The following is a 26,168-nucleotide window of genomic DNA, read 5'->3' on the forward strand; positions in this document are numbered from 1 at the left end:
GTCTGGAGCATTCTTGCATTTTTATTAGGTTTATTCTTAGAGATATTATTTATTATGTCTCTATTAAAGTGATATTTTTCCTATTACAGAAGTGTATCTGATTGTTTCATTATAAGGAAAAATAATTTTTTGTTTACTACTTTTGTAATGAGTCACCTTAATAGGGTCTCCTTTTGTTTCTAGTAGTTTCTCAATTGCTTTTCTGGGTTTTTAGACACGGTCATATTAGCTTCAAACAATGCAAACATTGCCTTGTTCCTGCCGATACTTGTCATATGTATTTCCTTCTCTTATTTAACTATATTAGCTAGTATTTCCCAAAATATGTAGAATAATTGTGGTGATCATGAACACCTTTGCCTTGTTGTTCCTGATTCTAACAGAAATGCTTCTAGAATTATCAGTTTAATACAATGTGGGCTCTTGGGATACACACACACACACACACACACACACACACAGGTTTAGCCATAGCTCTTTAATTTAGAATTGCAGGGCTTTTATTATCTTGACATCTTATAATATCAATCCTGAATTCTTTATGATCTAAGAGTTGTAAACAAAAAATAGAGCTTTTCATTTACTAGGTAATGCAGGCGTGTTCATTCTACTTTTTGTTATTATGTCTAGTTTCATTGCTTTGTAATCATAGCCTATTTTAATGCTGTTTCTGCCTTTGAGAACTCATTGAGGTGTTCTTAATGCTTAATAGATGGACAATGTCTATAAATGTTCAACATGCACTTACAAAGAAAAGATGTGTTATCAGATTGCCAAATCTGATAGACCCATAGGATCAACTCTTAATTACATTTTTCCAGTCCTCAACAGATCTCTACTTATTTTTTGGTCAACTTGACATTGATCTACTTGAGTTGACAGAAATGAAATAAAGTCGCCTGCTGCTGGTGTTTCTGTCAATTTCCCCTTGAATTCCCTGGGGCTTGCTTTATGACTCTTAATGCTATGCTATTTGGTGCATAAAGATTTATGACAGTTATATTCTCACTGTAGCTTGTACTCTTTCTCATTATGAAGTGCCTCACCTTTTTTTTTAAACACTTTCTGACTTTAAAAACAAAACAAAACAGGAATGAAACAAAAAAGGCCTTGTCTATAACTAAAATTATGATCCCAACGTTCTTTTTGTTAGCATTTGCCTGTATGCCTTCTTTCCTTTTACATGTAAACCTTTCTGGGTCATTTTTCCAGTAGTCATTTCATGCATACGCCATGTAGTTGGGTTTAAGTATTTGAACCAGAACGGGGAACTTTTTCTTCCAGTGAGAGAGTATGTCACACTTACATTTATTGGCATAACAGATAAGTTTAATCAAAATCCAGGCATCTTATTGTGTGTTGTGTTTTCTGGAGGAAGTCTGTAAGCCCACGGAGCCCATAAAATTACCCACAGAGTTTTGCATAAATGCATATCTGTCATGAGGAAGCCCATAGCTTCATCAGGTTCTCAGTAGGATTGCTGACCTCAAATTGGTTCAGAACCACTGCTCCATACAAAACACCCCCAATTCCTTCGATTGCTCCCATGACAGGAGATCCAGACCCCTTGTCTTCCTAGAGTCTTCTTCTTGACCCACCTACTTTGTCACCAGATTGTGAGTTCATTGATGGCAAGGGGAGTTTCTGACAAACCCTAGATTGCTACTTATTACAGCTCCTTGGAACGATTTGGTTGTACAGAGAAAACTCAAGACTCACAAGCCATCTGTCTGCCTCTGATTCCTCTGAGACAGTCTTGCTTTCACTTACTTACCCGCACGTTCTGTAACTGAACACAATAAAGCTCTCTTCATCAGTCCTTTCTATGAAGGTCACACAGGTGTGCTTCTCCCAGTGTCTCATAGCCTGCTTAAAAATGGCTCTCTGGCTTCCTGAAATGACAGGGCAAGGCTCATCACTTCACTGATAGGTCCGTGCCTTCCTTCGATGCTGTAAGATGTGCTGACTTACAACACTCGTTCCAATGATCAAAAGAACTTGTTGGGGTGACCCAAGATAGAAATGCACTAGGAATAAGGATTGCCCTTGCTAAGGATATAACTTTCCCGAATCACCAGAACTCAGTAAGGGCTTGTGGATTGGAAAAGAGAGTAAAAATAGATGGTCAGAATATCCCAAGCTCCCCAACTTGTCCTGTGAAGGGAAAGTACTTAATTAAGCTTTAGAAAAATCTTACTCGGGTTATTCAATTTGGAAATTTTAGGCTTTTGAAGGAGCTCACCAGTACTGCATTCTGCAGCCTCTTTTTATTTTATATCTATAGGAGTGTATGTCCATATGCTCTAAAAAGTTTATTTTCATGTACATTCATGCTACTTTTGCATGGGCGTGCAGTGTCTTCTGGTGGATCCTTGCGCCTCATTTTCTACAAAGCCTTTGAAAACAGATGGATTTCATACTTTCTCTGAACATGTCCTCATAGTTCCTTGAATGGAAATGTGTTGAAAAGTAGAACAATAAGTAAATTGTCTGGGAGCAACAACAAAGTAGCTGTAAACTGTGGCTGATAGTTACTTACAGTCGGTAAGTATTCTTTTAAAAAAATCTATCAGCCTGAGATAAAGAAGACTATTTTGATTTTGCTAGAAACAATGAGAAGGATCTAGAAAAAAATAGTGGTTTGGGGAGTACAAATTATGATTAGGTGTGGGTTCTGAGTTCTAGAGTGACCTTGTTGCCAAAAGCAAACAAACAAAGCACTGGGGAGGCTCCCGTCATAGCCTGGAAGACATGGGGGTGGGGGTCAAATTGTTGTCCCCAAAAGCACACATATAGAATAAAGAGTCACCTAGCTGTCCATTTTTTTTTTTACATCTTGACACTTTTAGTTCAAATTGTTTGTATAGCTCAAGCACTCACCAAAATAGCAATCCCACTAATTACAGACTAACAAAAACCACCACATAAAGAAAATTCCCTCTATAAAATTAGCTGATTTTGATGAAGGTTATATACATCTTTGGTCAGAAAAGCACACCAGCTCTGAAAGAACACAGGTAAGCACCAGAGACCAAAGGTGAGTAGCTGGTCAAAATTCCAACATTCAAATCCATTAGGCACGCTCCTTTTCTCCCAGTAGGACTGGGAGCTCCTAGAGGTGAAGTCTTGGCCTTTTTATCACCAGCACCTACTTAAGTATCCGGCAAGCATCCTGGGTTACTGTCTCATGAGTGACGCTGCCAGGAGAGAGGAGGGGTGGCCTGGAGCCACTCCGTGCTCTCCGCCAGGTCCCAGGTCCCTGTCACCCACGTCTTCACAGTGCCTTTACCCATCAGTGGTTTTCAGTGGCTCTGGGACAGCTGCCTCATCAACAGCCTCCCCCAGAAGCCACAGAACCGCAGAGAGGAGGCCGACTTGTAGGTGCTGGCAGAATTGAGAGCCTGGAAGAGGCAGCTCCGTGTGGCTTTCCATTCAAGCATTTGACTAATACTGGCCAGGCCTGCTATGGGCATAACTGTTGAATGTCTACTACTGTTCTGTTCTGGGTGTTGCAGATATAGGAATGAAAGCAAGACAAAAAAAAAAAACCCAGAAAGATCCCTGCTCCCACAACGATTGGGCAGAGACAAAAAACAGGCAAACAAAATAAAAGTCAAAGCATTTCAGGTAATGGGAAGTACTACAAAGACTAGAAAGTGGGGTGCTGAGAGTGAGTGGCTCGTGGGAGTATTGGGGGTACCAGGGAGGCAAAGAAGGCTTTTGGGGGGACATGCCATCTGATCCGAGGTGCCAATGATAAGAAGAAACCATGAGAAGGTCTGGGGAAAGAATGTTCTAGGCAAACAGGGCAAGTGCAGGTGTGCTAGGGCAGCCATGAAATGGGCATGCTCCAGAAAGGAAAGGTGCCTGTGAGGCCAGCACACAGGGACTGGGGAGAAGAGAGGAGGAACAGGGTAGGACACCGGGTGGGACAGGGGGCAAGGGCTCCCTGGAGGAGGGCCTTGGAGGCCATGGTCAAGAGTTTCAGCTTCATTTGTAGTGATGGGAAGCCACTGGCTGACATACATATTTTAAAGATAATGATACCAATAGCAAATATTACTATGTGCCAGGCACTATTCTAAGTGCTTTATCTAAATTAACTCATTTAATTCTCAAAACAACCCTATGGATTAGAAAATATTATCATCCCCATTTGCATAAGAGGGGACTGAGGCATGGAGGGGTTAAGTAACTTGCCCCAGGGTGTACTGTTGGCAGGTGCCACAGCCCAGCCAGGGTTGGCCACTCTGGTTACCGTGTGGAGTGCTTGCAGGGGTGGGGGATGGTCCAGATTTCTCATCCAGGCAGAACACAGGTAAGCCTTCCTGTGCAGCCACTCACAGCTTCCTTCTGTCTGGAGGGCTTTGCTCACATACCCATTGTGCAACCTCTGCCTATATTTCAAAACCAGGGCCCTATGTCACGCCCTGCACGAAGCCTTGGGGACTAGGTGGCCACCTTTGAAGACACAGCCCTACCAGAGACTGCAGCTTCCCCAGGCTTAGTGCACAATGGAGCATTAGCAGGTAGGACTGCTATGGTCCCAGCATCTGCTCCATTCCACCTGGACTCTTCCCGGGAGGATACCGTCAACCTAGGGAGATGGCACCCAGCCTCAAAGGAGGCCTCATCTGGGACCACTGACCAGTGAAGTTCCCTCCGATGACGTAGGGGATGACCCCTCCAGGCCATATCCTCTCTGCCCTCGAGGTTGTGGCTCTTCGGACACGCGGAGAAAAGGTCTCAGCTCTGGCATTCGAGGTCCCGGGGCTCTGCAGAAGCATAGCATTTTCCTGGCCATCTGCAAGAGAGGCATGCTGCCATTTACTTTGCCTTGAATTCCTTCTGTACATTATGGTTAAGACTGTATTATTCATGAATCCATAAAAAGGGGGGTGTGAAGAACCTGTGTTCTACAGGGGGTATTTGGTCTGTTGAGGGTTTTGAACCCCTGGGTGTTAGTAAGGGTGCCAGGCCTCTGAGGAAAGCAGGTCTGGCTCGTTGGAAGCCCTGGACAGGCCCTGTGGGGCAAAGGGCAGCCAGAGACCCTCAGACTCAAGCTGCCCGGACAAGGCATCCTTTGGGAAGGAGCCGAGTTAGGGGTGTGCTCTCTTCTTAGCACTGGGAACACCCGAGGAAACTATTGAACCAGTCCCCTGCCCTGATGAAATACCCATCAGTGTTGTAAAGTTTGAAAATGATTTGGCCAGTCTGACAAACAGAGTGAACCAGTCTGTGATGCTGGGAAAATAAACTCTTTGCAAGACAACCCCCTGGAAAAAGCTGAGCCTCAGAAAATCCCCAACTCCTCCCAGTCTCTTGGCACAGCTGGACCTTTCAGAGAGAAACGTGCAGAAGAAATGGAGGCTCTGTTAAGGTTCTGAGTCCAAGGTGTGGCTCCCGGAAATAGCAGAGATAGACAGGTGGGATAAAATCGCTCAAACCTATGGCAACCAAAGAGCTGACTCCACATTCATTTTCTTGGTCATTCAGACAATGTAAGCTTTTGTTTTCAGGCTGCTTGCTCAGATTCCCTCACGATTCTCACTTGGAGCATTTGCTCTCTAGTTTCTGCATCGTTTCCCTAAAAATCGGCTTTTGATTTTGTTGGTCCCTTTCATTTTTTATTATTTCATTAATTTTACGTATGTTATTGCTTCCTTCCATTTTCACTTATTTTATTCTGATGTTTCCTTTCTATCTTCTTCTCTTTTTTAAAAACTGGAGATATCATTCACACACCCTAATAGACACTCTTTGAAGGTATACGACTTGGTGGTTTTTTGTATATTCACAAAGTCGTGCAACCATCACCACTGCAGAACTCTACACTTTCACCACCGCAAAAAGAAACCTACTAGCAGTCACTCCCGATTCCTACCCTCCCCCCAACACCCCGCCCAGTCCTTGGCAACCAGTAAATCCACTTTTTGTTTCTATGGATTTGCTTATTCTAGACATTGTACATAAATGGAATCATGCAGCATGTGGCATTTTGTGTCTGGCCTTCTTTCACTTAATAGGTTTTCAGGGTTCATCCGTGTTGTGGCATCGATCAGTCCCGCATTGTAACTTACGGCTGAATAATATTCTATTGCGTGGATATACCACATGTGTTTATCCGTTTCTCAGCGGATGGGCATTTGGGTTGTTTCTACTTTTTGGCTATCACGAATGATGCTATTATGCCCATTAACGTACACGTTTTTGTGTGGAAGTATGTTTTCAGTTCTTTTGGGTATATGCCAAACACTGGAATTGTTGGGTCACACAGTAACTTTATATTTAACCCTTCGAAGAACTACCAGACTGCTTCCCCTCAGCAACATACCAGGGTTCCAGTGTTTCCACATACTTGTCAACATTTGCTATTGTCAAGCTTGCTGATTTTAGCCATCCTAACGGGTATGGTGTGGCGTCTCATTATGGCTTTGATGTGCGTTTCCCTAATGACTAATGACGGCCGAACAGCTTTTCATGTTCTTATCAGTCGTTTGCATATCTCCTTTGAAGAAATGTCTTTTCAAATCCTGTGTCTATGTCTTAATTGGATTGTCTTTTTACTGTGTTATAATTATTCTTTATATATTCTGGATACCAGACCCTCATCAGACATATGATTGATAAATATTTTCTGTAGGTTGTCTTTTTACTTTTACAATAGTGTCCTTTGAAGCATGAAAGTTTTAAATTTTGATGAAGTCCAAGTCATCCATATTTTTTCTTTTGTTTCTTATGCTTTTTGGGCCATATCTGAGAAATTACAGCCTAATCTAACCTCACTAAGATTCATATCTATGTTATATCTATTTACACCTACAGTTCTATAGTTTTGGTGCTTATATTTAAGTCTTTAATCATTTTGAGTTAATTTTTGTTTATGGTCTGGGGTAAGGGTCCAATTTTATTCTTCTGCGTGTGGATATCCAGTTTTTCTAGCACCATTTGTTGAAAAAATTAGTTTTTCCCCTACAGAACTGTCTTGGCACTCTCCTAACAAATCAGTTGATCATCCTTTTCTGGCTTCTTTGGGTGAGTGTTTGGCACATAATTTTCAATCCTTCTTACATTCTAATACTAACATTTTAAGGCTAAAATTTCTCTGAGTTCCCCTTTACCTGAATTCTATCATTTGACATGCACATTTCAATATCAGACATTGATATATTCTATTAGCTCCATTTAGACTTTCTTCTTTGATCTTTGACTTATTTAGAAGTGTGACTTTTAACTTCTAAACATCTGTTTCTCTGTGGGTGTTATTAATCTCTAACATTACTTTGTGTTCTAAGAACCCATTCTCCAAGGCAGGGGCGGGGGTGGGCAGCAAACTTTTTTCTGTAAAAGGCCAACAGTAAATATTTTAAGTTTTGTGGTTAATATATTCTCTGTTGCAACTATCCAGTTATGCCACTGTAGTGTGAAAGCAGCCATAGACAATATGTAAATGAATGAGTATGGCTCTGTTCCAATAACAGTTTATTTGCAAAAACAGATGGCAGGCTGGATTTGGCCTCCTGGCCATAGATGACTAGTCCATGCTCCAAGGTATCAATTCTTTGGTATTTTGAATCTTCCTTTGTAGCCCAGTATGTGATTGATTTTTATAAATGTTCCATATGTCCTTGGGATAATGCGCATCAGTTTCCATAATTGATAGTTAAGGGGTGCTACATATGTTGTTCACACATTCTATTTACAAATATTTTGGCTCCTCGGTGTATCAGTTACCAAGAAAAGTGCTTTAAGCATCCCTGACAACTAAGATTGTGAATTGTCATTTTCTCTTTTATTCTTAACTTCTGCTTTATATTGTTCAAGGCTACGCTTTTTAATACAAGTAAAATATTGTTAAAGGCTCCTAGTGAATTATTTATTTCATCATTAATGACCCTCTTTATCTGTAATAATGTTCATCCATAATAAAGATTCTTTTGGCCGATATTGATATTACTGTATCAGTTTTATTTTGATTAGTGTTTGCCTCATATAGCTTTTCTCCACTCATTTATTTTTGATCTGTGTAATTAAGCTTTTTTTTTTAAATGAGTCATTCAACAGGCGTTATTCTGTGAATAAATTACATTTCCCACAACAAACAATAAAAGAAATTTTGCAATGGTCATAATACTGAGGTTCAATTTTTTTATTGTATATGAAAATAGTTTTTATAAATTGAAATTGTATTGAGATACTTGTAGATTCACATGCAGTTATAAGAAATAATAGAGACAGATTTTGTATATCCTGTGTAACTCCACTTCCACTAGTAGCAACATTTTATGAAACTACAGTACAATATCACAACTCGGATATGGACATTAATGTAATCCACTGATCTCAGTCTGATTTCTCCAGCATCACATATAGTTGTGTGTGTGTGTGTGTGTGTGTGTGTGTGTGTGTAGTTGTACAGAATTTATCACATGTATAGGTTTGTGTATCCATCAAGATACTAAACAGCTGCATTACCCTAAGGATCCCTCATGTTGACATTGTATAATCATATTTCCCTGCCCCTCTCCTATCATCCATCCCTAAACTCTCAACTCTAATCTGTTCCCCATTTAGAAAATTTTGTCATTTGAAGGATATTATATAAGTGGAATTTTACGGTACGTAACTTTGGGAATTGGCTTTTCTCACTCAGCATAATTCTCTGGAGATTCATCTGAGTTGTTTTATGTATCAATAGTTTCCTTTTATTGCTGAGTAGTAGTCCATGGTATGCATGCACCACAGTTTGTTTAACCATGCACCTGGTAAAAAGCATCTGGGTGGTTTCTTGACATTACAAATAAAGCCATTATGAACATTCATATACAAGTGTTTGTGTGAAGACAAGTTTTTATTTCTCTGAGATAAATACCTAAGAGAGGAATTGTTGGGTTATACTGTGTGTGAGTTGATTTCTGGGTTCTCTATGTTGTTCCATTGATCTTGGTGTTTATCCCTCTGCTAATATGACATTGTCTTGCTTAGTGTAGATATACAGTAAGCCTTAGTATCTGGTAGAGTGATTACTCCCATTTTTAGGCTTCTTTTCCATGATTGTTCTAGTTATATTTTCACATAAATTTTATGTCTGCCCATATAGATTTTAGAACAAGTTTGTCTATGTCTTAAAAAACCAAAAACCAACCCAAACCAACAAACAAAAACAAAAAACATGCTGGGATTTTGATAGGAATTACATTAAACCTGTAGATCAATTTGGAGATAATTGGCATCTTTACCATATTCAGTCTTCCAACCCATGGACATAGTATGTCTCTCCATTTACATAGGTCTTTCTTGATTTCTTTCATCAGCCTTGTGTAATTTTAGTATACAATCATTGTACATGTTTTTTGAAAGTGTATATCTAGGATGGAGTGCCTGGGTGGCTCAGTCAGTTAAGCATCTGACTCTTGATTTTGGCTCAGGTCATGGTCTCACGGTTTCGTGAGTTTGAGCCCCATGTCGGACTCTGTGCTGGCAGCATGAAGCTTGGTTGGGATTCTCTCTCTCCCTACTTGTCTCTCTGCCTCTCCCCCACTCACACTGTCTCTGTCTTTCTCAAGATAAATAAATAAAATTTTTAAAAAGTGTATATCTAAGTATTTCATTTTCTTTGAGTGCTTACAAATGGTATTGTGTTTTAAATTTTGATTTCTGCATGATTATTCTTAGTATATACAAATGTAGGGGCACCTGGGTGGGTCAGTCAGTTAAGTGTCCGACTTCAGCTCAGGTCATGATCTCACTGCTTGTGAGTAGGAGCCCCGCATTGAGCTCTGTGCCGACAGCTCAGAGCCTGGAGCCTGCTTTAGATTTGTGTCTCTGTCTCTCTATGCCCCTCTCCCACTTGCTCGCTCGCGCGTGCGCGTGCTCTCTCTAAAAAAAAAAAAATAAATAAACATTAAAAAATGTAAGCAATTTGGGGGTTTTGGCCTTGTATCTGCCATCTTGCTAAATTTGCTTATTAGTTCTAGGATTTGTTTTTTGTTTTTTTGTTTTTAGATTCCTTCGGATCTTCTATACGCACAAACGAGTCATTTGGAAATAGAAAGTTTTATTTCTTCCTTTCCAATTTTCATGCCTTTAATTATTTTTCTTGCCTCACTGCAGTGTCTATAACTTCCAGAACTATGTTGAATAAGAGCATGAAAGCAGACATCCTTGCCTTGTTCCTGGTTTTAGAGGAAGTATTTAGTCTTTTACTTTAAGTAAGATATAAGCTGTAAGGTTTTGGCAGATGCTTTTTATCAAGTTAATTTCTCTCTATTCCTAACTTGCTGTGTTTTTATTGTAAATGTCAGATTTTGTTAAATGCTTTTTCTGTGTTCGTTGATATGATCATGGGATTTTTCTTTTTTAGCTTGTTGATATGGTAAGGTTACATTGGTTGATTTTCAAATATTGAACCTTGCATGCCTGGATTAATTTCATTTGATTATGGTGTATAATTATTTTTTATACATTGATGGTTTTGATTTGTTAACATTTTGTTGAGGATTTTTGCATATAAGTGTAATTAGATTTTAGTTATGTCTGTTATAAACATCAAATAGCTACATTTTTTTTCTTATTGCTCAATCTAAGAATCTCTCTTTTAACAGGTGAATTAGACTTATTTTATAACTGATATACCTGGGCTGATTTCCTTCTCTCTGTGTGTGGTCACTATCTGCTATCTTTTTCTTTGCTTCTTTTTATTTCTCCTTTATTGCTTTCTATAGGATTAAGATATTTTTCTATATTTACTTTTTATTTCCATTGTCTCCTTTCTATTTTAGTATTGACTTTTATTTTTAACATTCATACTGGACTTAACAAAGTACAAAGAATTAGTGAACTATAAGATAGATCTGAAGAAATCAGAATCTCCATTCTCATTCTGAGAATACAAGGATCTTAAAGTATTTTAATTTGTAAACAGAACTTCCAATTTTTCATGTTATTGTTTACTTGCTTTTAAGACCCCAAATTAGTCACTATTACCAGTGATATGTTTGTTTGCAATGCAGATTTATATCTGCCTTCATATACACCATTTCTGTGCTTACTGCTACTTCTCACATCTCAAATCTTCCTCGTGGAAATGCATCTTTTATTATTCTCTCATGATGATCATACACTCTCTCAGTTTATTTTATCTTCACTCTATTTCATCTTCACTCAATTTATTTTATCTGCACCCTGGAAACTAAGTTTAGCTGGGAAAGTACAGAATTCTAAGCTGCGAGATATTTTTCTTTCAGCACTTCAAAGATAGTATTCCAATGTCTTTTGGTCTTTATTGTTACCAACAGAAGGTATCCTTATAGTTTAATGGTCATTCTGTCACCTGTCATTGTGCCTTAGGTAATCACAGGCAGCAATGTGGCAAGTGGAAGTTTGCTATTCATTTCCCATAGTGTCTTCAGTAAGTCTCTTAATTTTCTTCTGCTGCCAACTCTCCTTTGGAGAATGGGCAGAAATAATTCTCTATTTGGGACCAACACTAAGACATACCTATCTAGTAGCTTCCTAATCTGCCTGTTTTTCCCCCCTCCCTACTACAGTTTCAAATTCTTCTGTTGGTTCTTCAGACATGTTACATATACTTATTTAATCTCCTTCAGACTGTTCTATTATTTCTGTATCATTGGGTACTAATTCACCAATTTATTATCTCTGCTGATTCTCCTTCATAGATTAACTCTTTGTGTATCTAATGTTTTTATTTAAAGTTCACTTTTAGGGGAGATCATTTCTATCGGAAGGAGCCCTCGATGCCATCAACTATGAATGTGACCCTATTTTTCATTTTTTCAGGGATGTTGGGATTCTAGGGTCCTAGATCAATTTTTAAGTTAATTTCTAAGTTTAGGGTTTCCATATTTAGGAAATGTAATTTGAGAACTTATACCTGTAGAGAGAACAGGCTTTCAGATTCAGTTGCTCATAGAAGATTTTTTTTCTTTTTTTTTAGCCACACTTAGAGCCTAGGAAAGATAGCAAGATTTCTTGCCACTCCTCTTAGCCACTGGGCAGAGCTTTTCTATTCTCTCTTTTTTAGTGAATATGAAGCCCTTTGACAGTGCTCATTTTATGCAAGATCTTAGTATTCACTTTCTGCTTCACATGGGACCAAGCCCACATCTCCTTTATTTATAGGCCCCTTGTTCCCCAAATCCTAGCCCAGTTTGAATGCCCTCTGCGAAGTCTTACCACCATCTGAGGCTTAATTTTATGGGTTTGTGTTCCCTATTTCTTCTGATCATGGAAATTTCCCTTTCTATCCTTTGATCTTAACTGTGTATCTTTTATTCAGGAGGGTGGAAAGGTTCCATACTATTTTTAGCAGTTCTGTATTTGTATAGGGGTTCCTACTAATTCAGTTAGTCATATAAACAAGAAGGTTGGCATATAATACATTTTTAAACCGAAAAATAATTGTTTTACTGCTAGAATTTCTAGCTCAGAAGTCATACACTTGCAACTCTTGGGATAAACCCATCCCGCAGATGTGCTTTGCTTGGCTTGGACACTCTTGGCCCACACTGTTTTTTGTTTTTTTTGTTTAATATCACTTCAGAAGCCAACTTTTAAAAATCAAGGGATTTCACATAAGAATACAGATTTTCATGAAAAACAGAAGGATGTGGCAACACTGGGTCCATGTCCCCTCATTTATAACCCACTCGAGTTCTGCAGTACCTGCTCACCATAGCCAAGACATGTTTTCCTGGTTGTCAGAACCTCTCCCCGCCTTTCTTTGGTCCCATCTAGCCCACTTCACCCATTGACATTACCTGCGAGGCCTCTGCAGATACTCTAGTTGGCTATCCCAACCCTCGACTACAAGTCGCAGCTAAGTGCCTTCAAATTGAGTTGCCCCCACAGGCAGGAACTGTGGCTGGCTCGTCCACCACTCTATTCACACCCAGCACAGTGCCTGGTTGGTGGTAAACAGTCAGGTGCTTTTGTGTTTTGAGTGAATGAATTGGATGAGTTATTCTAAAAATAAACAGCCCTGCAGTCCAAACAATTCTGCGGCGGAAACCCCTCCAAAATGTCGGCAGCCCTAACGCCCTTAACGTTTAAATCCTGAGAATCATCGCGTCTTAAGTAATCACAGGCAGCGATGTAGCAAGTGGAAGTTTGTTATTCATTTCCCGTAGGGTTTTCAACAAGTCTCTTAATTTTCTTCTGCCGCCAAGTCTCCTTTGCAGAATGGGCAGAAATAGCTCTCTATTTGAGGGACCAGCACTACGACATCCCATGTTTCTCAGACAAGCTGTGCTATATATACATGTGACCTCGTATTGCTAGGGCCGGTATGCAGCCGAGTCAGCATGGGAAAATCTTAAGTGCACCTGGAAAGAGACTGGGGTGTAATTTCCAGAGATGGGTTATTGAATGACAGCTTCCCCCCTCGGTCCAGTGAGAAATTTAATTTGCCGAGGACTCAACACAGGAAGCATTTGCCGATTAAAAATATGTCTAAACAGATGTTCTGCTTAGCCTGGAAGAAGGATCTTAATGCAACTGTCATTATTGGATTTTCTTGGATTACTACTATCTGGAATTGGAGTCCACATAGAAGGATGTAGTTATTTATTATGGCCAAGAGTCCTACATTTGAAGAGAAGCTCAGGGGCATCTGAAAGGATTTAACACACTGGGGGTTGGGGTGGGCTGGGGGATAAAGTCCATTTATATTATCTGGCTCTGGGAGTGGACCCTATTCTCTCTGAAAAAGCACAGCGGCCACAGCCATTCAATGTTCCATCTCCAGAAGAAGGCACAGGTGTGCCATAAACAGAACCAGGCCTGACCCAGCCTTCTCAAGAGAGGAACTAGGAATTTTCGATTTTTTAACTGGTCACCCCCACACTGGACGCAACCATCCCGACAGCCAAGCCATCTGCATAACCCCCACCCCAAGGTGATGGGCAAATTCATACCTTGCCTGGGAACCTTGGAAGACTAAAGAGTAGCAGAGACTGGATTATTCTGCATGATGGTTTTCAAACCTGGCTGCACGTGTGAATCAACTGGGAAGCTTTTTAAAAGTTCTGGTGTCTGCCCCCTGCCCTGAGGTGGCAACTCGGTCCAACTACAGTGGAGTCCAGGCATGTGAGATTTTAAAGCTCTTAGGTAGTTCAAAAGCACAGGGACGTTTGAGAACCACTGATATAGCCCAAAAGTTGAGAGCAGGGGGTTTTAAGTTGGGAGACTTAGGCTCAAGATAAATGCTGCCATTTGCTACTGGTGTGGCCTTGGATAAGCCACTCTTCCTTCCTTCTGAGTCTTGTTTCCTGCTGCATGGTGGTGTTGTGGGCATTGAACCAGGTAATGAATGTCAAATGCCTGCAGTCGTAAAGGCTCAATGCGAGCTTCAGTAATCACTGTCAAGGTCTGCATTCGGGGACAGGCTAGAGAGAATGCCTACAGTTAGGTTCAGTGGTTACACCCAGATATACTGACATTAGTGACATTCAGGGGTCCGGGAGCTGAGTGGTGCTTTGCACCCAAGTTTGTGGTCTCCAATGCAAACAAGATTCCATTATTATTTCCTGCAACACAAAGCCCTTAGGAACCGTTACTGAAAGTGAAAGGTTCATTCTCTTTTATGAATATGGTTCTAGAAATCAGGCTCTATCAAAACAGTCACAGCTTCATTGGAGTAGCGGTTACACACTCCATTTCATTAATCCTATTAGCAGCCCCAAAATACATGCTGAGCTCTCATCGTCAGGGGAGGGAGACTCCTCGGACCAAACGGTCTGCCAGGGGGATGCTGAGTGAGCAATTCTCTGAGCCCCCCAGCCCCCCAGAGCTGGGAGCACAAATCCCTGCCGTCAGGGCTGAGGGGAGCCACATAATGCCAGGAAATAAACCTGCTGCTGAAGCCAGGGGGGCCGGGGCAGGGGGGCTTCCTCAGATCCTTTCTCCTGCTTGGGCGGTCTCTTTTTCTGGGGGTGGTGGGAGGGGGGCAGGCTGTGATTAAAGGGGAATCTGAGATTGACACAACTTATCTTCAATTCAAACAAAAACAAGGAGCACCCCGGGCTGGCGCCTGACAGTGCCCTGGAAAGATGGAGCTGACGGAGGGAAAGCTGGGGGGACGGGCTAGAATAGCCTGCCTTCAGCTCACCTTTGAGGGTGACGAGGGTCTCTTTCCTCGTCAGGCTTGCCCTGGATGCTTAAAGACCTGCCCATCTGCTGCTGCAATACAGAGTGGAGAAACTGGCCTAGCCTTGACATTATCCACTTCCAAAAGCCCAGGGTCATTGGAGGGTTTGTGGACTATGGATTTAGCCTGTTTTAGGGGTATGAGGAGGGGTGGCTGGGGGAGTATTGTCACTGTCCGCCTTAAAACCCCCAAGAAGATTTCTTGTGCAGTGTGGGTACCATGCACAGGCCAACCTACCAGAAACAGAATTTTAACAAACTGCAACAGCCTTATTCTTTCCGGTCTCCTTTAATTGTATTTCTGTGCAGCTGTTGAACAGCTGTGGAATCCCAGTCCAGAGGTGGATGATATACTTTAATGCTGGATATTATTATTCTTGGAGGTGGAGGTAGGGAGGAAAAAGTAGACGAGCTACATTCAGTGAGCACCTCTTAAATTCCAGAACCTGGCTGTGCACTTTGCATAAATATTACCTCTAATTCTCCCCAAACGTCGTATGTGGAGTTCGAATACTCATCTGAGGTCCTAGCTACTCAGTGGCTAAGCTGGGATGCAAACCCAAGTGCGTCTGACTGTCAAATTTTATTTGGTTGGGTCATTTTACACCAACAAACTAGAAAATACTAAGACCCCTGACAATGCCTGTTGCTGGTGGGCAGGTAAGATGCAGCGAGAGAAGGTAGGAGCTGGTCTCTGAATATGGCCACAGCTCTCATTCCTGTGAGCTCATGCTGTTTTTCACATTGAGGGGTGGAATCTATTTTCTTCTCCTTGAAGCTGGTTAGGCTTGTGTCGACCAATAGAATGTGGCAGAAGTGGCATTCTGGGTACTCTGAGTTCAGGCCTTAAGTGGACTGGCGGCTTCTGCTTCTTCCCCCTGGGAAGCCAGCCGCCATACTGTAAGAAAAATCTCAGGTTAGACAACTAAACGAAAGTCCATGTGGAGAGAAGAGCCACGTGGAGGCACATGTGACTATAGCTTTTTTGGACCTTCCATCCGGGCCCAGCCCAGCTGCTAGAGGAATGCAGTTGGGTGAGTGACCCGGCTGATGTCAGCTAAGGAAACATCCCACTGAGCCCAGTCAACCCACAGAATTGCGAAAGATAGCAAACCACTGTTTGAAGTCACAAAGTTTGGGCGTGGTTTTATGCAACGATAAATCACTACGGAAGGAAAAATTAGGTGTGGCGTCTATGTTACTGCAGGGATAGAGAACCCCTCGAGTTGCATCCTCACACCCTGCGCTCAAGTGTTAGCGCCAAGTGCTGGGTTTCTGTGGCCAAAATGAAGTGCCACTAAGATTACCAGATGTCTGGAGAGTCTGAGAAAGCGCAAGTCAAAATACTTAGAAAAAGCAAAGCAGGAAACCACAGATTTTTAAAGGGAGCCCCGCACATGGTCCCAGAAGTAAATATCCTGTGAGATACAGAAACAAATGCACATTTGTCACGTGGTCGGAGGGGCGGGGCAGCTAATGAATCTGCCTTTCTCTAAAGGAGGCCAGACTGAAAAGAGGGGGATCAGCAACCCAACAGCAAAGTGAGCAGAAGACAGGCAGGAAGAGGCAAATCACAGAAGTGCACCCCCAAATCACTGACAAAGTCAGGAAGAAATGTTGAAAGTCACCAGCAGTCAAGGAAATAAAAATTAAGTAATAATAAACCACTGTTTACATTATTAAACACACTGCTAGTACCTGGTGCTAGAGAGGATACAGTGAAAAAGGCACACTCCCAAGTTGCTATGGAAACGTGAATGGTTTTACCTTTTGAAATGCGTTCTAGCAACACCTGTTAAAAACAAGAGTGTGAGGATGTGTGTTCAGGAATGTCAGTGCAATGCAGCATTGCTCACGAAGGCAAAAACTTCGAATGAAGTGAATGTTAATTGACAAGGGAATGACTGGATCAATTACAGTCCATCCATATCAGGAATATTTTGCAAAATATTCAAAAGAATAAAGTTATCACAAATGCATTAGAGGAGTTTCTCATGAGGTGTTGCTGAGAAAAGCATGATTCATAAAAAGCATGTATCAAATATGGTCCCACTTTTTAAAGCGATGAAGCTTGTATTTGAATATATGTTTATATCTCTACCTAAGTGTATATATGAATACATGTGTGTGGAAAAAAGTATCGAAGGATGCATACAACGTCATCAAGCTTGCATGACAGAGAAAAGGGTAGGGGACGGTATGTGAAAAAAAGAAGTGAAGGAGGTAGCCAAATTAAAAGGAAAAGAATTTTTTTTCTTTACAGTTTTTAATGTTTATTTAGTTTTGAGAGACAGAGCATGAGCATGAGCATGGGAGGGGCAAAGAGAGAGGGATACAGAATCCAAAGCAGGCTCCAGGTTCTGAGCTGTCAGCACAGAGCTCTACGCAGGGCTTAGACACACAAACTGTGAGTTCATAACCTAAGCTGAAGTCGGACGCTGAACTGAATGAGCCACCCAGGTCCCCCAAAGGGAAAAGAATGTTTTTAAAATTTCTTTTTAATGTTTATTTATTTTTGAGAGAGAGAGAGAGATACACACAGAGTGTAAGCAGGGGAGGGGCAGAGAGAGAGGGAGACACAGAATCCGAAGCAGGTTCCAGGCTCTGAGCTGTCAGCACAGAGCCGGACGTGGGGCTTGAACTCACGAACCTCGAGATCATGACCTGAGCCGAAGTCAGATGCTTAACCCACTGAGCCACTCAGGTGCCCCGGGGAAAAGAATTTTTAAAAACATTTAAAAAAGGATATGATAGGGTCGCCTGGGTGGCTCAATCAGTTAAGCATCCGACTTCAGCTCGGGTCATGATCTCACAATTTGTGAGTTCAACCCCGAGTCTGGCTCTGTGCTGAGAGCTCAGAGCCTGGAGATTGTTTTGGATTCTGCATCTCCCTTTCTCTGTGCTCCTCCCCTGCTCACGCTCTGTCTCTCTCTCCTACAAAAATAAATAAACATTCAAAAAAAATTTTTTTTAACTTTAAAAAAAGATATGATAAGTGTGCCTGGTGGCTCAGTCAGTTAAGCATCCAACTTTGGCTCAGGTCATGATCTCGCAGCTTGTGAGTTCGAGCCCCACGTCGGGCTCTGTGCTGACAAGTCAGAGCCTGGAGCCTGCTTCCAATTCTGTGTCTCTGTCTCTCTCTGCCCCTCTCCCACTCACGCTTTGTCTCTCTCTGCCCCTCTCCCACTCACGCTTTGTCTCTCTCTCAATCTCTCCCTCAAAAATAAATAAATGTTAAAAAAAACTTTTTTTAACTTTAAATAAGGATATGATAGGGGTGTCTGGGTGGTTCAGTTGGTTAAGACTCCAACTCTTGATTTCGGCTCAGGTCATCATTTCACAGTTTTGTGGGATCGATCCCCACATTGGGCTCTGTGCTGACAGCCAGTGGAGCCTGCTTGGGATCTCCCTCTCTCTGCCCTTCCCGTGCTCGTGCTCTCTCTGTCCCTCTTAAAATAAATAAATAAAATAAAAAAAATTATTCCTTTTGACTGGCCAGTGGTGCAATGGATAATGCATTCGACTACGGATCAGAAGATTCTAAAAATCATTCCTTTTGATACTGTGTGTCAACTATACTTCAATAAAAAATTATTCCTTTTGCTCCGTGTTCATTTTAGGCAGAAGAAACGCCATTGCCAGCAGTGAGCCCTCACTCCTGTAGGCTGCAGGCCAGCCCAAAGCCCAGCAGCCTCTCTCCTCCAGCACAGCTTCCAAACGGGAAAAACTCCCCCAAACTGAGACGCTTCTAGTGAGACACCCCCACCCATAATCTCCAGGCTAGAATCTCTAGAACCAGGAAAGCACACTCCTGTGAGCATTAGTGTGCAGATAGACAGAAGCAGCACTATCGAGGCAGGAACTTGGCCGGTGGCCCTGGCCACAGACAACCCCACCCGCCCCCTCCCCCAGCAGCGCACACACAAGGTCTCTAGTCTATACCCTCCTCCCGAGCCCCCACCCCAGCTTTATCTTCCCACCTTGCCTCCCATACCCACTTGTTCCCTCAGATACCCAGTTCCCAAAGCCTCACGATCTCTCCTGTCAGCCCTTGGGGGCAGCAACTTACAAGCCAGGCACCAATGAGAAAGGTCAAACCCAGAAGGCAGTTTAACTGAAGACCATACAGTCCCTGAGCAACCAAACACCACCCTTCTACGGCTTTCTCCGGCAGCCAGTCCATCCTCAGTAAGAGGACACACTCCCTCAGGGCCACAGACCTCGGTGCTTCTAGTCTACTGTGATAGGAAGTAAAAAGTGGAATAAGACGTTTCCAAAGCCAAGGGCAGGGGGTAAGGGACAAAAGAGGAGTGACTGCTTAGTAGGTGTGGGGTCTCCTTTGGGATGATAAAAATGTTCTGGAACAAGATAGAGGGATGGTTGCACAACATCGTGAAGGTACTTTATGCCACTAAGTTGTACACATTAAAATGGAAATTTTATATTCTGCGAAATTTACCACAGCTGAAAAAAACAAGGATGCAGAGGCCTGGTGGGGCCTCATATTACCCTTTCTGGCTTCCTCGCTGCTGGTATTCATGGCTGTAGCATTCTGCCAGTTCTCGAAAGGCTGCTCCTCGAGCCCACCTAAAGGAATGAGGAAGAAAAGAAGCATGAGAACACATTAGCCTTCTTTGTAGGAGCACCAAGAAATGAGGGAGCAAACCTGGTCAACTGAGGGATGACCAGAATCCCTGGCAGATCAAGAAAGATTTGATAACAAGGGTTGATTGGGCCTATCACAGGCTGGGTACTATTCTAGATGTTAGGGGCAAAAAAGAACCTGCTTTTCCATAACCACGCACATGATGCACAAATTATAAACGGATTACTCTCCTTGACCAGCTCAAGGGTACTTGGAGCCAGATACACGAAGTTAACAGGCAAATCCCAGAGTCAACCTCGAAGTCAGCTTTCTCACCCTCACCTCCATCAGGAAGCCCAAATGTAAACAGGACACAGCCTTCTGGGGTCCCCTGGTGTGGAATGCAGGGAGAAATCATCAGTGCTGCTTTTAAATATGTGATGTGGTCAGTTACGACCTTGGCTTAAATAAGTATTTTGGTTTTCTCTTTGGAGTGAGCCTCATTTTAAAATTGCTCTGTTGGGTGCCTGGGTGGCTCAGTTGGTTAAGTGTTAGACTTTGGCTCAGGTCACGATCTCACAGTTTGTGAGTTTGAGCCCCGTATCGGGCCCTCTGCTGTCAGCACAGAACCCACTTCAGATCCTATGTCCCCTTCTCTCTTTGCCCCTCCTCCGCTTACACATGCATGAGTGTGTGTGTGTGTGTGTGTGTGTGTATGTATGCGCACACGTTCTCTTCCTCTCTCTCTCTCTCTCTCTCTCTTAAAAATAAATAAATAAATAAATAAATAAATAAATAAATAAAATAAAAAGAAACTGCTCTGTTGACTTCCAGGGCGCCTGGGTGGCTCAGTTGGCTAAGTACCCGACTCTTGATTTCAGCTCAGGTCATGATCTCGTGGTTCCTGAGATTGAGCCCTGAGGTGGGCTCTACCCTGATGACTCGGAGCCTGTTTAGGATTCTTTCCCTCTCTCTGTCTGCCCCCTCACCCTGCACTCACATGTGCGCACTCTCTCTCTCTCAACATAAAAAAAATAAACATAAAAAAAAGAAATCCCTTTTGCTAACTTCATGTATTAGACTCCGCAGACATGGCCTTGGTCAAGAACAGTGATGCTTGTATTTGTTTGCTAGTGGCCATTGGGTATAAACCTCGTTCACACCTGTCCTCACCAGGAACGTGGTCAATCAGCAAATATTATTAGACCCACAGTGAGCCGAAATTGTGTGCACCAGGCGATCGCCAGGCACCAGGTGATCCAGCAGTGAACAAGACAGACGGGTGACATGGGTGGCTGGACGATAAACACAAAGTAAGAAAACAAAAGGCCACAATCGTTGTAGGTTCAGAAAACCTGAAGGTCAAAGGCGGTATGTGGTAGAGCATAGTTGGGGCAGTTGCTCAGAAAGGGCCTTCTCTGACCACTGGAGTCAAAGAAACTGACATAGAAGTCTGGGCCAGGATCAGGAAAGAATCTGGATGGGGAATGAGCTTGCCACGTGGAGGGGCTGACAGTGGTGGGCAAGGGGGAACACGACAGAGAGGGAGGCTGGATCCATAGGGATATAGTTGCAGACAGGGAAACAGGGAGGCTGATGAACTAGATACGAGGGACTGAGAGGGGCCCCTAGTGACTCCTACATTTAGGAGTTGCGAAACTCAGTGGGCTGTGACACCAGGGAGCAGATATGAGGGCAAAGCCTATGCCCAGGAGAGACTATTATATATATGAAACCACATCAAAGCGACTACAGGACAATCTACTTGGGCAAAATTGTTTCCTGCATTTGTTTAGAAATTTGCAGCTTGCAAAGCAGTTTCCCCATATCTCCTTTGACCCTGATTAGAACCTTCTGTGGCAGAAAGGAACCCCATTTTCCAGAGGAGAAAACTGAGACACAAAATGCTTAGCCCGGGGTTGCCAGCCCATCAGGGAAGCTGGGGGCTCAGGACACAGTCTCCTGGTAGGAAACCTGATGATCTTTGCTGTGCCCCACAGCTCACAGGCGTCCAACAATGCTCGAGGTAGGGTCCCAAACACGCAATCTAATGACCTGGCCCTGAACAAGCAAGGGAGACGACCCTGTGGTCCACCATGCAGACCGCCTCTTTCCCTCTCCTGACTATGACACCGGCAGTGGACCAGACGTGCGCTGACATTTTTGTGTGCCTTCGTCCTGTTCATTCTGCTGCCTTTCTGGCCAACTCGGAATCCACTCACACACTCCCTGCAGCTGCCGGTGCATTCGCTGCCAGCTCCCAGCCCTCTGGGTATTCTTCCAGTTGCGATATCATTTCCTCTCGGGCTAAAGGTCAGGGGAAATCCTGATGGTATGAAAATCGCTGGCCAGCACAGGAATGTGGCATGTGTGGAGTGAAGAAGAGGCTGAAGCCAAAGATCTAGGACTAGCTTAGTCTTGACTGCGTAACTGCGGATAAGACCTTGGGCGTTTGTATTCTTCATCTGTCAAATGGGCTGTTTGTTTTGAAGACCAAATGAGGTAATGGGTTTGTTTAGGCACTAACTCATTCAACAAATATTTATCCGACACCTGCTACACGCCAGATGCTGTTTCTGCTGCTCAGGATACAACACGGAACAAACTCTACCCTGACCTCATGGAAATTATATTCTGATGGAGGGTAGGGGAGAAAACAAAAAAATAGGCAACTAAGTATTTAAGTCAGTTGCCGATACGCACTGTGAAGAAAATAAATGAGGGTGAGGGGAACAGTGGGCACTAGGGATAAGGGGTTGTTTCATATGAGGTAGAAAAGCAGAAGCCTGAGGAAAGTGAAGGAGAGAGTCCACAGACAATCTGGGGAAGAACATTCCAAATTGAAAAAGCAACAGGGGCAAAGGCCCTGGGGTGGGAGTGTGCTTGGCGGTAGGGAGGCGGGATGATTTGTGAAGGGCAGAGTCGCAGGCAATGAGGCCAGCGGGCAGGGGAGGGTCTGGAGGGTTAGCTCATGTGGGGGCATTTTGAGGAACTGGCTTTCATTCTGAGGGATCTAGATGACAGCCAGGGGACACGAAAGGGCTTTGTAACTGCACCGACTTTGAATATGACCAGGGTTATTAGTAGTGGTCAGGAGGGGGACTCAGGGGCTGGCATTTGAAAGGAGATTCCACATAGCACTACCCCAGCATGAAGGGATGGAAAGTTTAAACATGCTTGGCTCTTGCGAAAGGGGTGGAGGGAGGCCATAAATAAATAAATAAATAAATAAATAACCTATAAGCACAGTCTGGGTTCAAGGTTAGCTGTAGGCTGTGTTTGAGGGAACAAAAGCCAGGAGAGACTGATATTCAGCTCTGCATCAGGCAGAGGAGGGTGGGGGTCAAGGACTTCTGATCCATTGGCCTCCAGGCGCTTGGAGCTATAATAGGAGCAAAAGCTCTGGAGTTGAGGGCAGAGCGGGTGCCCCCTCCCCCCCAAGTAGATAGAGGGGGAAAGAATCAGTGTTTCCTAAGTGGCAGTTATGGAGCTGACCATGCCCTAAGAACAGTGCTAAATGAGTTTCTTGGGGCGCCTGGGTGGCGCAGTCGGCTAAGCGTCCGACTTCAGCCAGGTCACGATCTCGCGGTCCGGGAGTTCGAGCCCCGCGTCGGGCTCTGGGCTGATGGCTCAGAGCCTGGAGCCTGTTTCCGATTCTGTGTCTCCCTCTCTCTCTGCCCCTCCCCCGTTCATGCTCTGTCTCTCTCTGTCCCCAAAATAAATAAACGTTGAAAAAAAAAATTTTAAAAAATAAATGAGTTTCTTGTATTGTGTTTTGTAATTCTAGCCTCAAAAAGACACAATGACAAAAGGACCATAAACATCCCCACTTTACAGACGAGGAAACAAGGCTCCAAGAGGTGAAGTGACTTGCTTGTCTTGAGGGTACGGAGATGGTTAGCAATGGTGATAGCTGGAGGTGGGGCCAATCTGACCCCCAAACCTGTGCTTCTTCCCCTCAGCCTCAGGACCAGAAAGAACAAGTGGGGTGCCTGGGAGAGCCTGGGGAAGGGTCCCAAGGGACCCACGGCATTTTCCAGGAGGCCTATGAGAGCTTGGAGCCATGGGCAGTTAAGAACACAAATCCCCCCTCTGTCATCCTTACCAGCAAGAGACTAGAGAGTGTCTTTTTTTCTCAAAAGGGCAGCAAATCTCATGCTTCCAGAACAGCTAAGCCTGGGATCCACCTGGAGATAATGTGGTTTGGCCACTCCCCCTGATGAAACCCTTCCTGAGGCTCCCCACTGCCTTTGGGATGAGTTCTAATTCCTGAAAGGATTGCCTGGCCCCTGTGACAAGGCCCTGCCTGCCTCCTCCACCTGGGGCCTTGAGGCTGCTACTTTCCCCACCCCTACCCAGCCACCCCAAGCTACCTACAGCACCTTGATTTCTATTGTCTTCAGCCACACCCACCTCTTCACCCGGCCAAATCCAACTGGTGCTTCAAGTGTCAGCAGGGACACTGCTTCTTCTGGGACACTGACCCACTGCTTCTCCCAAGTTTCAAGCACTCTGCTCTGTGCAGTCACAGCCTGGGCTGATTCACATCCCTTACCACAAGGTATCAGCACCTCCTGTCCACTCAGCTGATCCCTCAGTTTGGTTTCTAGTTTCTGGCATTTCAAAGAAAGGGATCTTGTCTTGTCCAACAATGAACACCCAGCACTGTGCCTGGCACATAGCAGACACTCAATAAAATATGAGATGGATGGATAGATAAGTCAGGCAGGCAGTGCTTAAAAAGAGAACTCAATTGGGGCACCTGGGTGGCTCAGTCAGTTAAGCATCCGACTTCGGCTCAGGTCTGATCTCACTGTTCATGAGTTCGAGCCCCGCATCGGGCTCTGTGCTGATTGCTCAGAGCCTGGAGCCCGCTTCAGATTCTGTCTCCCTCTCTCTCTCTGTGACCCTCTCCTGCTCACACTCTGTTTCTCTCTCTCAAAAATAAATAAACATTTAAAAAAAAAAAGAGAGAGAGGACTCAATCATTTCTAATGCAGCTTAACTGATGGGAAAATTTGTCTTCATCAGCTTTTATGGGGAGAGGAAAACAGATATTCTCAGAACAATGGTTTTCAACCTTCAGTGCGATTTGGGATCACCTGGGGAACTTTTTAGAAAAATACTGATGGGGCGCCTGGGTGGTTCAGTCAGTTGAGCATCTGACTTCAGCTCAGGTCATGATCTTGTGGTCCGTAGGTTCGAGCCCCACGTCGGGCTCTGTGCTGAGAGCTCAGAGCCTGGAGCCTGCCTCTGATTCTGTATCTCCCACTCTCTCTGCCCCTCCTCCACTCATGCTCTGTCTCTCTCACTCTCAAAAATGAATAAATGTTAAAAAAAAAAAGTTTTAGGAAGAAAAATACTGATGCCTGGGTCCCACCAACCAGGGGCTTTCTTATTTAACCAGTCTGGGCCTGGGCTGGGCCTTGGGATTTTCAAAAGCTCTTCAGATGATTCTAAGGTACAGCCAAGGTTGAGAGTGACTACTCAGAGAACCTGTGAGAGGCAGTCTCATTTCATGATATTTTCTTACAACTAAACTCTTACTCCCCAAGATTACCGGTAATGAAAGACGTGGGGCTGGAAACAGACATCAAACATTTAAAAAAGTCGCTTCTCACATCTAAATCAATGAGAAATGTTGCTCTCTTTCAGTAAAAGCTAGCAAATGAGTAAGACAGGTGTGACTGTGGTTGAAACTGCAGGCATGGGTACCACAGAACAGGGAAGAGAAATACAGCCTGACACAAAGATTGGGGACAGTGCGGGAGGGGGCATTTAGGGTGTGGGGATATATTCTTCCTCGGGTGTAATCGCAAGACAAAAAATATTTGGAAAAAAATATGTATAAATGCTCATATTTGATCTTTGGTTAATTACCTCTTTAGTGAGAGGATATGCAAAGACCTTGTAGATTTCATTAGTCACAGGGGCTTATTCAAACGTCTCCTTTGCATAAGAAACCCAGGCTTACAGCTGGTCTCTGGGAAAGAATGCCCTCCAGGCCTTGAAAAGAGAGCTACAGGCCTGTTCACGCTCTCACTGAAACACAGCAGAGGTCAACGGCCCATGATGCATGGGGCCAGGCTGAAATGTTTCTATCCAGCATTTGCAATTCAATCCCACAGTTTCCTTTATGGAACAATTCACTAAATTCAGAGTTGTTCTTTTTTCTAATTCACCATATAATTCACCTCCCAAGTTCAATTAAGAAGCAATCTGTTAGCAACTTTGGGAGCAAGCTGCTTTTCTTTGGAAAAGCCCAATTTTCTTCCGTTCCCAACAAAAAGTAGCTTAATTATATGCATCATATGAGACATTGATGTATACACAACACTCCTCCACCATAATTAATGAAATATTAACTATATACATCCAAAGACATCTAGGCAGAAAGAGATGGGCTTGTCCAAAG

General features: G+C 43.4%; 1 protein-coding gene across 1 annotated transcript in view; it reads right to left on the reverse strand.

Moving 5' to 3' along the window:
• Positions 1 to 26,168, reverse strand: part of TLL2 (tolloid like 2) — a 121,568-nt gene that overhangs the window by 49,328 nt on the left and 46,072 nt on the right. The window contains exons 3-5 of the mRNA XM_047072661.1: positions 19,678 to 19,755; positions 4,649 to 4,804; positions 1,775 to 1,892 (exon numbers count right to left, since the gene is read on the reverse strand). Coding sequence (XP_046928617.1) covers positions 1,775 to 1,892; positions 4,649 to 4,804; positions 19,678 to 19,755 — 352 coding nt within the window. The remainder of the gene's footprint in view (positions 1 to 1,774; positions 1,893 to 4,648; positions 4,805 to 19,677; positions 19,756 to 26,168) is intronic.

The sequence above is a fragment of the Lynx rufus genome, unplaced genomic scaffold, assembly GCF_022079265.1.
Source record: "Lynx rufus isolate CCGP_SWC_20201006 ecotype Redwood Valley unplaced genomic scaffold, mLynRuf1.p SCAF_11, whole genome shotgun sequence".
In the NCBI taxonomy this organism is placed as follows: domain Eukaryota; kingdom Metazoa; phylum Chordata; class Mammalia; order Carnivora; family Felidae; genus Lynx; species Lynx rufus.